A 14,437-nucleotide genomic window follows, 5' to 3' on the forward strand; every position below is an offset into this window, starting at 1 on the left:
GAATGAGAAAATTCTTCGTCCAACAGAACAGACTGGCAGAGACTTTGCCACATTCTGCTGCGGCCTACATTCCCGCTGTCCTGACCTCTCATGCATGACCCCTGCCTGCTGATCTCCCTACCCCTCACCCCCCCAAGCTGCCCTGTCCCTGGGGGGCGCCCTTCCCTCCTCCCACTGTGAGTCCTCATCCACCTGTCAAAGCTGTGGTCTCCGCACCTTTCACCCACAGCTTCATCCCCGGAGGCAGGTCTATGGGTTCAGGGAGCGTGCTGACACCCCAGGGCCGGCCCGGCTCCTCCTCAGGCCAGGGCTGTGCTCACCAGGCCGTCCCCGCGGGAGGCAGCCAGGTGCAGGGGAAGTTGTAAGAGGACAGATCCAGGCTGGATTCCCAGCTGCTAACTAACGGGGTCACCTTCCTTTGTCAAGCCCCATGCATGGAATGGGGGGAGCACATGTGTGCTGGGGTGCCGGGAGGGTTACATAAAGCATGTCAGGCGTCTGTAGCTAAGTGGCTGCTCACCTCGGCTCCCCACCCCCTCCCGCCCCTGTGGATGCTGATGGCTGCTTTTCTGGGGGTCTGACCAGATACAGTTTGTGCCTCTGGGTGACAGGGACAGTGTGGTGAGTGCGCGGAGCCCCTCCCTGTGGGGGTGCAGTACTGGGAGAGCACATTCAGTAAAGGTGAGGGGTGGGACCCACAAAGCGTCTTCTTACACTTGGATGGGGCAGTGCTTATCCGCTCAGTCAAGGATCATTTCTTGAGCCAGGCCCCAGACCCCAGGCCCCCGACCATGCATCCTGCTGGCCGAAGAGCACTGGGCCCTGCAGGGCAGTCAGGGCCGAGGACTGACGACCTGCCCTCTTTCTGCACAGGCTGTGAGCGCTGCTGTCCAGGATGTCGGCCTTCAGGCTGGTAAGCATTTCACCTGCTCCCTCTGCGCGGTGGGGGCTGAGGCAAATCACTGCGGGAAAGAAGAGAGGCCATGAGGCCCCAGGGAACACCAGGGAGATGGAGTCTGAGAAACAGGCCAGCCTCAGCCTCAGTGGACCGTGTGCTCAGTAATCCCTCGCTGACTCCAGGCTTAACACGTGTTGATGAATTTCTCCCTGCGCAGCTGCAGAGAGCTGCCCCGAGAGAGCAGCGCGGGCCCTCCCTCCGCAGCCCCTGTGCTGTCCTGGGGCAGGAGGCCTCCGAATGAGAAGGGCCATGTGAGCTTTGTGCTGACACTCCCTGCCTCGGGAGGGGTGGGGGCAGGCAGGGAGTGTCAGTGTCAGCACAAAGCTCACATGCTCCCGTCTCACTTGAGGTCTCCTGGGTGGGTTGGGGGAGCCCAGAGGAGAGCCCCCAAACCAGGGAGCCCGATAGTCTGCGATGTCCTCTGATAAGAAAATGTTCCCTACGTCCTCCTGAACACAAAGCCACAAAGCGGAGGCGTCTCTTGGCTGCTGGGTCCACGCCGCTGAGAAGGGCAGCACCCCAACCTGTGGGCCTCGGGGCTCCTGTGACTGACCCCTCAGAGTGTCCGAGTCACCGACTAGCAGCTAGGCTTGATTTTTTCAATTATAGATGGAGCTGTTTTTAGGAGACACAGAGAGAGAGAGAGAGAGAGAGAGAGAGAGAGAGAGAGAGAGAGAGAACACATGTGGTCTGCAGGTTCAGGCTGCAGGGCTTCTGGCGACTCAGTCAGGAAGGCAAGGGGCTGGAAAGCAGGATGGAGCCCTGTGGGGATCGCTGCAGTGTGCAGCTGAAACAGCTGGTGAGTCGCCAACGCGAGAAGGGTACAGTCAAAGGCGCAATGGGCGTGTCACAGCAAACGGATAGAAACTTCCTCTGGTTTTGCTGTGAAACATCCCTTTGCTGTGACACGCCCATCGCGCCTTTGACTGTACCCTTCTCATGTTGGCAACTCACCAGCTGTTTCAGCTGCACACTGCAGCGATCCCCACAGGGCTCCATCCTGCTTAAGAAAGCTTTTCCTAAGACTCGGAGACTCTGTGTTATTGCATTAGTTCACTGTATTGCTCACGCTGGCCCTCTGCATCCTGTAGCAACCACTCCTTGCTGCTCTTGTTATTCTAGCTTTTATTTCTATAAAGTCGCATAGGCACCCAGTTTAAAGAATCAGCCCCCCGCTTCCTCTTCCCCAGAGGTGACCGCAGTCAACCCTTCCGGTGGGTCCTCTGATCTTTTAGGGAAAGAACATGCTGCAGCGCTCCTTGAGTTTCTGGTGTCAGCATCACCTCTTACTGACTTGCCACTATGCAAAAAGGCCTAGCTCCTCTCCCATAGTCCATCCCTTGCTGGCACATAGACGCTATCTACCTCTCCACCTTCCAGAACTCGCTGAATCCTTGCTGTGATCCGGTCTGCACGCAGTTTACTCGTCTTACTGCTAGTAAGCAAATGCTGCTCTCCAGAGCCATGCAGTGAACTCTACGAGCTTGTTCTTTCCTTTGCTGGACTCCATCACCGTCCTTTCCCCTCATCTGCTTAGTTTTCTATCTATCACAACTTTCACGCAACTTTCTCCCAGATATGTTTATCTCCTTTCAAAGTGTCGGATCCATGGGGAGTCCAGGCAGCTCCGTCCTTGGGATGGAAGCGCTCCCGGAGTGGCCAAGCCTGGGACCATCTGTGTCTGATGGCATGTCCTTCCCAGCCATCTGAACCTCCCTTTCTGCTCCACTTTTCACTTAATCCATTTTCCTGGACCGAGGTCTTTCTTTCTCTTGGTTTTGCTTTAGCAAGTCTTCGAATTGCCTCCCGAGGAAAGGGTACCCGAGGAGGTAAATGTTTGTAACAACTCTCAGGTCTAAAAGCATGTTCATTCTCTTTGGAGGTCATTTGGGCATAAGATTCCATTCTGGACATAATTTTCCCTGAGAATTTTGAAGACCTTTACTCCACGTTGTCATCTGGCACTGCTGTTGAGAAATCTAGCACCATCCTGATTCTTGAGACTTTGTATAAAACTTGTTTTTTGCTCTCTAAAAACTTTTATGCTCTTCTCTTTGTTCCAAGTCTTTTGAAACCTCCTGACCATGTATGTTGGTATGGATCTAATTTTCATCCTTTATTCTGTTCATTGAAGTTTGTCACCTACTGTTTTTTCCAGAAGGCTTATGGGAATAATACTGCATCTTCAAAAATGTTTGTTACCTTTATACTGGAATGACAATTTGGGTAACAAAATTATTAGATTTCTTTTTTCTATTGTGGTAAAAACACATAATATCAAATTTAATATCTTAACCATTTTAAGATCAGGTTCAGTAGTGTTAAGTACATTCACATTGTGCAACAAATCTAAGAACTTCATCTTGCACAACTGCACCGCAATACCCATTGAACTCCTGTCCCCTCAGCCCTCCCTGCCTTCTGCTTCCATGATGGTGACTCCTTTAGAAGCTTCAAACGAGTGGAATCACACAGTGTTTTCCCTTTTGTGACTGGCTATTTGCTGAGCATAATGTCCTGCAGGCCCCCCACTCTGCAGCTCTGACAGGAAGGCCTCCTTTCCTAAGGCTGCATGGTATGCGCTCTGTGTAGAGGCCACACCTGGCTTATCTGTGCACTGCCAAGGGCCATCCGGTTGCTCCCACTATTGACTATTGCGAATGATAATGCTGCAGTGAACATGGTGGGCGGATATGAATTGAGATCCTGCTTTGAAATCTTTTGGATACATTCCTAAAAGTGGAATTGCTGGATCACACGGTAGCTCTTTTATGATTATTTAAGGAGCCTCCATACTGTGTCCCCCAGTAACTGTACCAATGTTGTTCCCACCAACAGAGCACAAGGTTCCACTTTCTCCACATCCTACCCATGCGAGGTGCTTTCTGGTCTGTTGACAGTAGCCATTCTAATCGGAGGATTGCTCTTTTCTTGAAATCTTTGTAGCAGTTATTTGGCCCTCCTATAGGATTTGAATTTGTCCTAAATTTTCTCCTTATACATGAACTGATCTTATTGTCTGCCTACCCTTCCCCAAAAATAATTTCTTTATTTCTGAAGTCAAATAGCCTTTGCTAGTCTGTGTCTCAGGTTATTTTTCTTTGTCATTGTTTCCTGTGGCTGGTGTATTTTCAATCTGTAGGTTCAAGGCTTTAATTTCTGGAAAGTTGTCTTAAATTATACCTTTAAATAATCTTTCTCTTTCTTTTTCTAGTTTTTTTCTTGAGGAACTCCAATTACTTGTATTTTTGCTGTCTCCTATATCTATTCTTTTCTTCCTGATCCTAATCTTTTAAAATTTCTATGTCATTTTGCTCACTTTTCTTCTTCCTGTTGTTAACCTAAAAATAGAAAGCCAAAGCGAGAGGAAACAAGCCTTTACTAAGATCAATAAGAATAGCTACTCATGCCAAAACCGGTTTGGCTCAGTGGATAGAGCGTTGGCCTGCGGACTGAGGGGTCCCGGGTTCAATTCCGGTCAAGGGCATGTACCTGGGTTGCGGGCACATCCCCAGTGGGGGGTGTGCAGGAGGCAGCTGATCGATGTTTCTCTCTCATCGATGTTTCTAGCTCTCTATCCCTCTCCCTTCCTCTCTGTAAAATATCAATAAAATATGTTAAAAAAAAAAAAAAAAAAGAATAGCTACTCAGGAAGCACTGATTCGGGCAGAAGTCCAAACAGTGTTCTGATTAAGAGACTAAGGCCAGGGTGTTTATGAGAGGGGAACAATTACATCGACAGAAGAAAGTTCTTCTGTTGGTGCAGATTAATTGGTACGTTTAATTACACTTATGAGTATTTCCATCTTATTCCATCATTTCCATTAACTCTCTTCTTGTTTCATTTTACAGTTTTATACTTAAGTCCACTTTGAGTTTCAGTGTAAGGCTTGGGTCCAGGAGCATGTCTGGTGGGTGGAGGCTGCCGCTGTATGGGAAGCTCTCCCCCTCCATCGAGCTGCCTTGGCACCTGTGTCAAAGCAGGTGCCATGGCCGGGGGCGCTATTTTTGGATCCCCTGTTTTGTGTCTCTCCCTCCACCAATACTATAACAGCCTTGATTGCTGATCTAGATTATAAGCCATGACACTGGATAGTGATCCTTCCTAATGTATTCTTATTTTCTAAAGTATTTTGGGTATTCAGGGTCCTTTCCATATATATTAAGCTTATCTATGTCTACCAAGAAAACCATGCTGGGTCAGGAAAATGGACATCTTCTCTGTGTTGAGTCTCCCAATATGACTCTTCACGTATGTAGGTCTTCCTTCATTTCCTTTATCAGGATTTTATCTCTCATCACTCATTTCTGGTACAAGGTCTCTATAATTTATAGCGAAGTACTTCATTTTCTTTAGAATTTGTTAACCCAAAAACAAAAGGCCAAAGTGAGACACAACAACAGTTATTTGAGATTTAAAAAATAGCTATTCAGGAAGCACTGATTCAGGCAGGAGCCCAAACAGTGTTCTGAGTAGGAGACCAAGGCCAGGGTGTTCATCTATGAGAGGGACAACTCCATGCCTAGGAGGAGGCTTTCCTCTGGTGCAGACGAGCTAACACAGTGACGCTGGTTCTAGACAATGTGCTTAGTGTTCAGTCTGGTGCTCATGACACCTGCTCTCTGGGTATCCTTGCACACAGTTCTTCCGGAGGCCAGGCTGCTGGGCCCAGCCCGCAGGTCACTTTGCCCTGCTTTCACATCCAGAGGTTTGAGAGTAATACGTGTAAGGCAGCTCCCCGAGGATGGCAGCTCCCCGAGGATGGCAGCTCCCCGAGGATGGCAGCTCCCCGAGGATGGCAGCTCCCCCAGGATGGCAGCTCCCCCAGGATGGCAGCTCCGCTCCATTTTAAAGTGGCTCCTTTTATGTTATTGTTTGCGCAGTCTTCTGTGAAGTTACCCACTTCAGCAGTGCTGGTCTGTTCCCCTGGTGTTGTTTCCAACTTTGCTGTCATTTCTGACCTGTGTTTACTTCTTTTCCTCCATTTCTGTCTTGAGCTCTGCCAGCCAAAGCTTCATCCTTTAAGTTGTCTCACCACCTCATTTTTTTTAAAAAATATATTTTATTGATTTTTTACAGAGAGGAAGGGAGAGGGACAGAGAGTTAGAAACATCGATGAGAGAGAAACATCGATCAGCTGCCTCCTGCACACCCCCCACTGGGGATGTGCCCGCAACCAAGGTACATGCCCCTGACCGGAATCGAACCCGGGACCCTTCAGTCCGCAGGCCGACGCTCCATCCACTGAGCCAAACCGGTTAGGGCACCACCTCATTTTTTGCTTCTGGTCTGCACCTCAATAAGTTTTTGAAAATCAAAATGAAGTACTTGGGCACAACTCCCCATTGCTCTGTGGCAGTTCTGTCTGTTTGTTTTTCCTGGTGTGATTCACCTGCTCCATCCCTCCTTGTAGATTTCAGCCTCCTTGCCAGCAGACCTCTGCTGGTCCCTTTGGCATTCTCTGAATGGGGTGAGCTTTTGGGGATCACCAGGAGGTTTGTGTGGGCCAAGGCCATGTTGCAGGCCAGCAGAGAACTAGTGAGGTTCTAGTCGTCACTTCTCCCAGCCGATGTTCCCGGCTGCTCCCAGGGCGAAGACTGTGTCCTGCAAATCCTGCTTGTCCTTCTCTTAGAACCAAGCTGGCCAGGGACACTTCTGCAGCACTTCCTGTCACCATCTTGGCAAGAGTGACCAGGAAGGGAGGGAGGGGGAGGAGGGAAGGAAAAGGAGGGAGGAGGGGAGAAAGCGCCCAGCTGCCAGGAGCTCTCGGTGGAGGGGACAGCCCCCAGGGAAGTCCTGAGCAGAAAGGAAGGTGAAGCAGGGATCCAGCGCAGTGTTCTCTCTCCCTCTAGGGAGACCATGTGTGGCTGCACCCCACCTCTGCCAGCAAAACCAGCGTTGCCATCGGGGGCATCGTCAAAGAAATAAAGCCTGGCCAAACCCTGGTTGAAGATGACGAGGGCAAGGTTAGTGTGCACTGCTCTCCCTCTCAGGGCCTGAGCCAGGCTCTGGGCCCCTCTCCTCTGGTGCTGCTCCCCACTGGCGGAAGTTACAGAGTCCAAGTGAGGCATGTGTGGTGGGAAGCCTGTGGGGAGCCCACCCCCGTGAATGTTTCTATAGTGGAAAAGTGTGAGGTGGTTGGGCAGATGGAAAACCAGGACAATTAGGGGAGCAGGAAGGAGTAAGTGGGCCAGGCTGTGGTGGAGAGGAGGGCAGCAGGGGGTGCTGAGCTGGAAAGATGGGGAGCTGAATCCGCAGCCTCCATGGGGCGGGTGGTGGCTTCCGGGGAGCTGATCCTAGAGACTCTGGCCTGTGGCCCCTCCTACGAAAGCGGGTCCTGTGTTAACAATTACATTTCTATTTGCAAAATGATGTTATGAAGTGAAAAACACTTTTACTTGCATACTGTTATTCCAGCAATCTGTGAGGATCCTCGCTGCAGCCTGCCTGCACACCAATCACAGCTTCTCTAGCCCTGGTCTGAGACTCAGCCCTAGCCCCAGCTGCACCCTGCCCCCTCCCCCAAGCCCGAGGACTCCAGCCAGACTGACCTGGTGTGGTGCCAGGTGTTTCGTGGCCTGAATGACAGGCTGCCTGGCAGGAGCTGGGTCGCGAGGTTGCTGACCTGCTGAGAAGGTGGAGAGGCAGTGGCCACGCAGAGGGTACCTCAGGGTAGTCTGCCCTTTCTTCCAGGAACACTGGGTCCAAGCAGAGAACCTCGGCACCCTCAGTCCCATGCACCCCAACTCGGTGCAGGGTGTGGACGACATGATCCGCCTGGGGGACTTGAATGAGGCGGGCATGGTGCACAACCTCCTGATCCGCTACCAGCAGCACAAGATCTATGTGAGTCCCCATGTCACGGGCTCCCCGCGGGGCTCCGTCCAAACACGCTGGCTTCTGGGCGGGGGAGAAGCAGCAGGTGCAGCACAGCCGGTTCCATCCCCGCGGCCACCGCCTCACTCTGCGACGTGGGCAGGCACGTGGCCTTTCCCATCTCCACGCCCTGGTCTGCAAGAGGGTGATGATGCCTGAGGGCACAGTGGGAGCTCAGTGAGGGCAGCCTCTGCCCGAGCAGAAGGCCTGCTCATGGCCAGTGAACCGAGGTCACGGGACGGTGTAGTCGCCTGCGAGGCCCCTCCTAGGCTGTGCAGACAGGCCGAGGTCAGCATGGCTTCGGTCCAGGGAGTCTTGTCACAGCCAGGAGGATGTGCATGGATGCGGACCTTTTCCTGAGTCTGGCGTGGACAGAGGTCCACCCAGCGGGGCAGGCTTTCCCAGGACCAGCAGCTGTCCCCATCCACACCAACCCTGCCTGAATGGGCATGGCCGGGATGTCACTGCATCCCTGGCCTGTCACAGGAAGATGTGGCTCAATCGGCTCTTCTTCTGGGATGCCTGGAAGAGTGGGAGAGTGAGCAGGGCCATGAGTGGGGGGAGGGCTGAGCAAAGACCAGGAGGTGGTCCTGGGGAGGGGCTTTTGAGTCCCCCCCACCCCCCCGCTGAATATACGTGGGAGCTCCTGGTCTGAGAGCAGGGGCGAACCTGCCTTCTCTCTGGTTGTCACAGTCCTCATAGGCAGCTAGCTTAGCCTCTCCGTTCCTAAAATGAAGACTAAGACGGGATGATCATGTGACTTGTAGAGGTGGCTACACTGTGTAGAGGTGGCTACACATCGGCCCAGGGGGCAGGTGGGGCTAGTGGGGTTGCACATGAGCAAGTGGTCCTTAACGGGGTCCCAGGAGGGATTCGTGGAGGCTGACATTGTTGATCCGCCTCACAGAGGCCCTGTGGGAAACGGGGCACTGCCGCACACATCCAGCCGTTTTAGTCCAGCTTCTAACGGCCCATAGGCTGGTAAACATTAACAGTGACCTCCTCACTCAACCCTCCTGCGAATGCCCCCTCAGAGTTCTCGCTCACGGTGAACACCCTGCCTTCTCAGAGGAAGGATCTGAGCCCCTCCCCACAAGAGCCAGCTCCTCCCAGGCCAAGGTCAGGGCCAGGCGGTGCAGCCCTCGGAGCAGAGAGCACTGAGCTCCTACTCCTTCCCCAGACATACACAGGCTCCATCCTGGTGGCCGTGAACCCATTCCAGGAGCTGCCCCTCTACACCCAGGAGCAGGTGCAGCTGTACTACAGCCGCCACGCGGGAGAGCTGCCTCCGCACGTCTTCGCCGTTGCCAACAGCTGCTACTTCAACATGCAGCGGAACAAGAGGGACCAGTGCTGTGTCATCAGGTGGGGTGCCTCCGCGTTCCAGGGACAGGCCAGAGGGTCAGGCACCTCCTCTGAGCGTCTCCTAAAGGAGGGAGCACCTCCTCTCTCTAAACCTCTCCCACAGACAGTGTGTGACTTCAGGGCTCCCTTTCAGCTGCAAACATCCTCCCCCAAAGCCCATGACCCTCAGGCATCTGGCCCCTGCAACCCCTCTACCCTTAAAGGTCCTCCCTCCCCGCTCCCTCCCTCCCTTCCTTTCTCCCTTCCTCCTTTCTTCCTCCCTCCGTCCCTCCCTCCCTCCCTCCTTCCCTCCCTCCCTCCCTCCTTCCTTCCTTCCTTCCTCTGCCCCTGCCCCTCCCTCCCTCCCTTCCTTCCTCCCTCCCTCCCTCCCTCCCTTCTTTCCTCCTCCTTCACTTCCTCCCTTCTTTCCTCCTCCCTCCGTCCCTCCCTCCCTCCCTCCTTCCCTCCCTCTCTCCTTCCTTCCTTCCTTCCTTCCTTCCTTCCTTCCTTCCTTCCTTCCTGCCTCCCTCCCTCCCTCCCTCCCTCCCTCCCTCCCTCTCTTCCTCCTTCCTTCCTTCCTCCCTTCCTCCCTCCTTCCCTCCCTCCCTCCTTCCTCCCTCCCTCCCTCCTCCCTTCCTTCTTCCCTTCCTCCCTTCCTCCCTCCCTCCCTCCCTTCCTCCCTCCCACCCACTGTCCCCACCCCAGTGACTATTTCCTGAGACAGGAAGGGTGGGATGGCTCATGGAGAAAGGGAGCATAGCGTAGGTATTTGGTGCTGTGGTCAAACAGGTGAGTCTCACTAAAAATAACAGAACAACTCAGGGCAGGCCTCTGGTGAGGAAAGGCAGCAGGGCTCCAGGGGGTAGCCCTCCGGGCACTGGGCCAAGAGGGATGTGTCCCCTCCAGTCCAGGACCTGACCTGATTCAGAGTCGTCGCCGTTGCTGGCCTCTGCTTCCTGCACAGGCCCTCTGGTACCAGGCGAGAGGACAGCAGGGAGGAGGGGAAGTTGGCTCCAAGACACATTGCCTGGTGCTCTAGTCGTCATTCACTCACTCACTCATTCACTTACTCACTCCTTCATTCCCTCACTCACTCATTCCCTCACTCATTCACTCACTCACTCATTCATTCACTCCCCCCCTTGCTAATTCATTCACTCACTCACTTATTCACTTACTCACTCCTTCATTCCCTCACTCATTCACTCACTCACTCACTCACTCACTCATTCACTTACTCATTCATTCCCTCACTCACTCATTCCCTCACTCATTCCCTCACTCACTCCCTCCCTCCCTTGCTAATTCATTCACTCACTCACTCATTCACTCACTCCTCATTCATTCACGCACTCACTCATTCATTCACTCACTCATTCATTCCCTCACTCACTCATTCCCTCACTCATTCCCTCACTACTCATTCATGCACTCACTCATCAGAGGTGCTGTTGTGCTCCACCTATGCCTCCCCATCCGAAGGTGGACAGCCCACAGCAAGGAAAGGATCACAGTTCCTACCTCGAGGAGCATCCATCTTGGAGAAGGGAGACAGATAAGCAGACAATAAATACGCAGGTGTTTCCAGCAGGTCATAGGACCTTTGACAAAAAGCACTGCAGGAAAGAGAAGAGAGAGAGTCAGGACCCATGCCTAGTGGAGGGGCAGACCAGTCAAGCTCTCAGAGGAGGAGAGGCTGCAGCAGCACTGGAACACATCCTGTCGCACAGGCTCTCGTGCTTCATGTTGCCAGCAACTCTCTGTCAGACACTCTTATTCCTATCCTACTGTTGGAAACTACAGCCAGAGAGGGTGAGACCCTTTCCAGGGACACACAGCCAACAAACAGGGGACTGAGACCCAGGACTCTGGAAGAGAAGAGGGTGGGGTGATGCCCACTTCTCCCAGTGAGAGGGCTTCTGTGCCAGGAGCTGGTGTTCTTTTACCAGCAAGGGACCTGGCCCTGAGCGGGTCTGCCTGGGGCCGGCCAGTAGCGTGTGGGTCCGAGGCTTCATGTGGGAAAGATTTCACAGCCGGAGTCCAGGTGACTGTGAGGGAGTGTTTAGAAAGCCAGGACAGTAGAACAAGGAGGGCTTAGCATAGAAGAAGCAACAGGAGCACCCAGGCGGGGCTGCCCTCGCTCTCTGGGGAGTCAGAGAAGAGGGGCCTTGGGAAGAGGCTCAGGGATTAGCCTGTAATGCACTGCCCTGGTTGCAAGCCTCGTGAGGTCCTTTGGAGTTGAGGAGATGAACACCTGTCGGGGGAGAAGAGGGGAAAGGGAAAGGTGGGTGCTGTCCCCAGGGGAGAGCACTGGGTCCTTTGTCCTGAGGCTTTTATCTCTCTTGCAGGCGGGAATCTTAGGGGAGGTCTCAGGGGAGGGTCTTAATAGAATACCCATCAGTTTCCAGGTGGGCTCCCCCAGGGCGTGGTCTCCACCGGGGGGGGGGGGGGTCAGTGTCAGGGCAGGGGCTCATTTGTCATCGCAGCTGGTCCTGCTGTCACTCACCTGGTTTTGCTGCTTTTCTGCATCTGGAGCTGAACTACAACTGAGGCCTCAATGTTACCTCTAGGGAGGGGCCTTCTGCATCTGCTGTGCATTGGTCTGCAGGTTGTTCAGCTCTCTGCCTCAGTGTCCCTGTCCCACTCGGCCTGGCTCACTGCCTGTCTCCCTCTGACCTCTCTCAGGCTTTGCCACTCCGCCCCTAGACTGGGGACAGGGGCCATGGCTGGCTGCGGGGCTCACAGCCTCGCCTTCACCTCCAGGACTCAGTGCCTGCGGAGAGGGTGGAGCACCGGACCTCCCACCCTTTGCGTGGACACTCAGCCAGTCAGTCAGACTGCTGCTGCCCCTGCCCCTGCCCCTGCTCCTGCCCCTGCCCCTGCCCCTGCTCCTGTGTCTGTCGCTGCCTCCCCTGCCCCTGCTCCTGTGCCTGCCCCTGCCCCGCCCCTGCCCCTGCTCCTGCTCCTGCCCCTGCTCCTGTGCCTGCCCCTGCCCCACCCCTGCCCCTGCTCCTGCCCCTGCTCCTGTGCCTGTCCCTGCCCCTGCCCCTGCCCCTGCCCCTGCTCCTGTGCCTGTGCCTGCCCCTGCCCCTGCTCCTGTGCCTGCCCCTGCCCCGCCCCTGCTCCTGCCCCTGCTCCTGCCCCTGCTCCTGTGCCTGCCCCTGCCCCTGCCCCTGCCCCTGCTCCTGCTCCTGCCCCTGCCCCGCCCCTGCCCCGCCCCTGCCCCTGCCCCTGCTCCTGCCCCTGCTCCTGTGCCTGCCCCTGCCCCTGCCCCTGCCCCTGCCCCTGCTCCTGCTCCTGTGCCTGTCCCTGCCCCTGCCCCTGCCCCTGCACCAGAGGCAGGGGCTCCGTCTGATTTGGCCGGAGCTCCGGGAGCTGGCTGACTTCACTGCCATAGCAAAACTTTTTTAAAAATTAATATTTTCAGATGAAACAATATTTGTCTGGGATTCACTTCAAAATAGTACAAGAGGGGAAACAAAATTGGCCAAGAGCTGAAGCTGGAAATGGGATTGTGGAAGTTCATCATGCAAACTGTCCAGTCCCGGGCCCCTGGGGTCGCGAGACAGGGCAGACCCGGACTGAGCCCAGGTGGCCTGCAAGTGTGTCCCCAGGTGGCAGCACTGCTGGCCGGGGCCCTGCTGCTATTAGCAAGACATTGCACTCTGCTGCCTCCATTTGTAATGCCTGACAATGTCCATAACAAAGAATAATTTACACAAAAGTAACGTCTAAGCCTTAGCAATAGCAGTAATATTAATCATTACAAATTTGAGTGTTTGCAATGTGCCAGACACAGTATATTTTCTTTTTTTAGAAAAAATATTTTATTGATTTTTTACAGAGAGGAAGGGAGAGGGATAGAGAGTTAGAAACATCGATGAGAAACATACATCGATCAGCCACCTCCTGCACACCTCCCTACTGGGGATGTTCCTGCAACCAAGGACACAGTATATTTTCTAACTTATTTAAATGTCCTAAGTAATTTTAAAAACTAATTTTCATTTCTCACCACCATGAAATTAATATATATTCACTATGAAAATTTTAGAAAAATTCAGGAAAATATTCTCAGGAAAAAATTGCTGTGCCCATGACCCTGAAACCGCATCCACGCAGCCCGCAGGGCTCCCCGTAACCATGCAGCATGGATGTCTGCACCCGGACCAAGGGCCTGTGGGACTCGCATGGGGAGAGAGATCTCTGTTCAGACTGTCCCAGGAAGCAGGCCTGGGGAGGGGGGAGGGCAGAGAGTTGAGGGGCGGAAAATCTCCTTTTCTATCGACTAACCCCCTCTCCGTCTGCAGTGGCGAGTCCGGGGCAGGGAAGACGGAGACCACCAAGCTCGTCCTGCAGTTCCTGGCCACGATCAGCGGCCAGCACTCCTGGATTGAGCAGCAGGTGCTGGAGGCCAACCCCATCTTGGAGGGTGAGCAGGCGCACCCCGCCCCCCACCCCACCGGCCTCCCTGTAGGAGGAGCTTCAGCCAGGGGCTCTGGGAAGGACAGAGGGGCATCCACTTTCAGCGACTTCTGAGGACTCTTCAGGACACGAAAGATTGGGGTGGGTGCAAGTGTGGGGCTTCGAGGAAGCACGAAGCGGAGAGCTGATGACCGCAGAAGCTTCTACTCAGTGTGTTTTTCACAGGATGGAACACGTCTTCTTTCAAAAGGGGTCCAAGATGAAACGAGCTCGGGCCGTGCTGGGTATTGAGTTGGGGCCCTCAGGAAGCAGTCGCCAGCCAGGCTAGGCCTGCAGAGGTTCAGGGAGGGAAGAAGCAGGGACCAGGACACGCCTCCCGACCGGTGCCGGCAGGACCCTTGGGCCAGCAAAGGGCAGGACTGGGCGGGATGGACTCTGCAGTGCAGGCCTGAGGGCTGGCCCACCCCATGGAGCTCTGCATCAATGCCAGAACACGAGTCCTGCTCTGGACCTCACTTGGCCTCTGGTGAAGTGGCTGGGAGCAGGCAACCTCAGCCCCAAGGCTGTCAGCCACTGGCCAAGAGGTGCCCTTTTTCTTTGTCATTGAGGTGTGGTTTACATACAGCAGATATTCACCTTTTTGACGTACAGTTTTATGAGTTTTGACAAACTCATACAAGTCATATAACCCCCATCATAATTGTGATGTAGAATGCCCCCATCAGCCCCCAAACTTCCCTCAGACCCCTTTGTAGTTAACTCTCTTCCTAGCCCTGGCCCCTGGCAACCACTGATTTGTGCTTTTCCCCTGCAGTTTTATCTTTTTCAGTGGT

The 14,437-nt window shown here is 54.2% G+C and overlaps 1 protein-coding gene across 2 annotated transcripts in view; it reads left to right on the forward strand.

Moving 5' to 3' along the window:
• Nucleotides 1-895: 895 nt before the first annotated feature.
• MYO7B (myosin VIIB) overlaps nucleotides 896-14,437 on the forward strand; it is a gene marked incomplete at its 5' end in the record, with an annotated part of 83,499 nt that continues 69,957 nt past the window's right edge. For both annotated transcript variants that reach the window (XM_080667891.1, XM_080667892.1), the window contains 5 exons: nucleotides 896-913; nucleotides 6,812-6,925; nucleotides 7,653-7,805; nucleotides 9,016-9,200; nucleotides 13,490-13,611. In XM_080667891.1, coding sequence (XP_080524017.1) covers nucleotides 896-913; nucleotides 6,812-6,925; nucleotides 7,653-7,805; nucleotides 9,016-9,200; nucleotides 13,490-13,611 — 592 coding nt within the window. The remainder of the gene's footprint in view (nucleotides 914-6,811; nucleotides 6,926-7,652; nucleotides 7,806-9,015; nucleotides 9,201-13,489; nucleotides 13,612-14,437) is intronic.

Source organism: Plecotus auritus, assembly GCF_963455305.1.
Source record: "Plecotus auritus genome assembly, chromosome: 5".
Classification (NCBI taxonomy): domain Eukaryota; kingdom Metazoa; phylum Chordata; class Mammalia; order Chiroptera; family Vespertilionidae; genus Plecotus; species Plecotus auritus.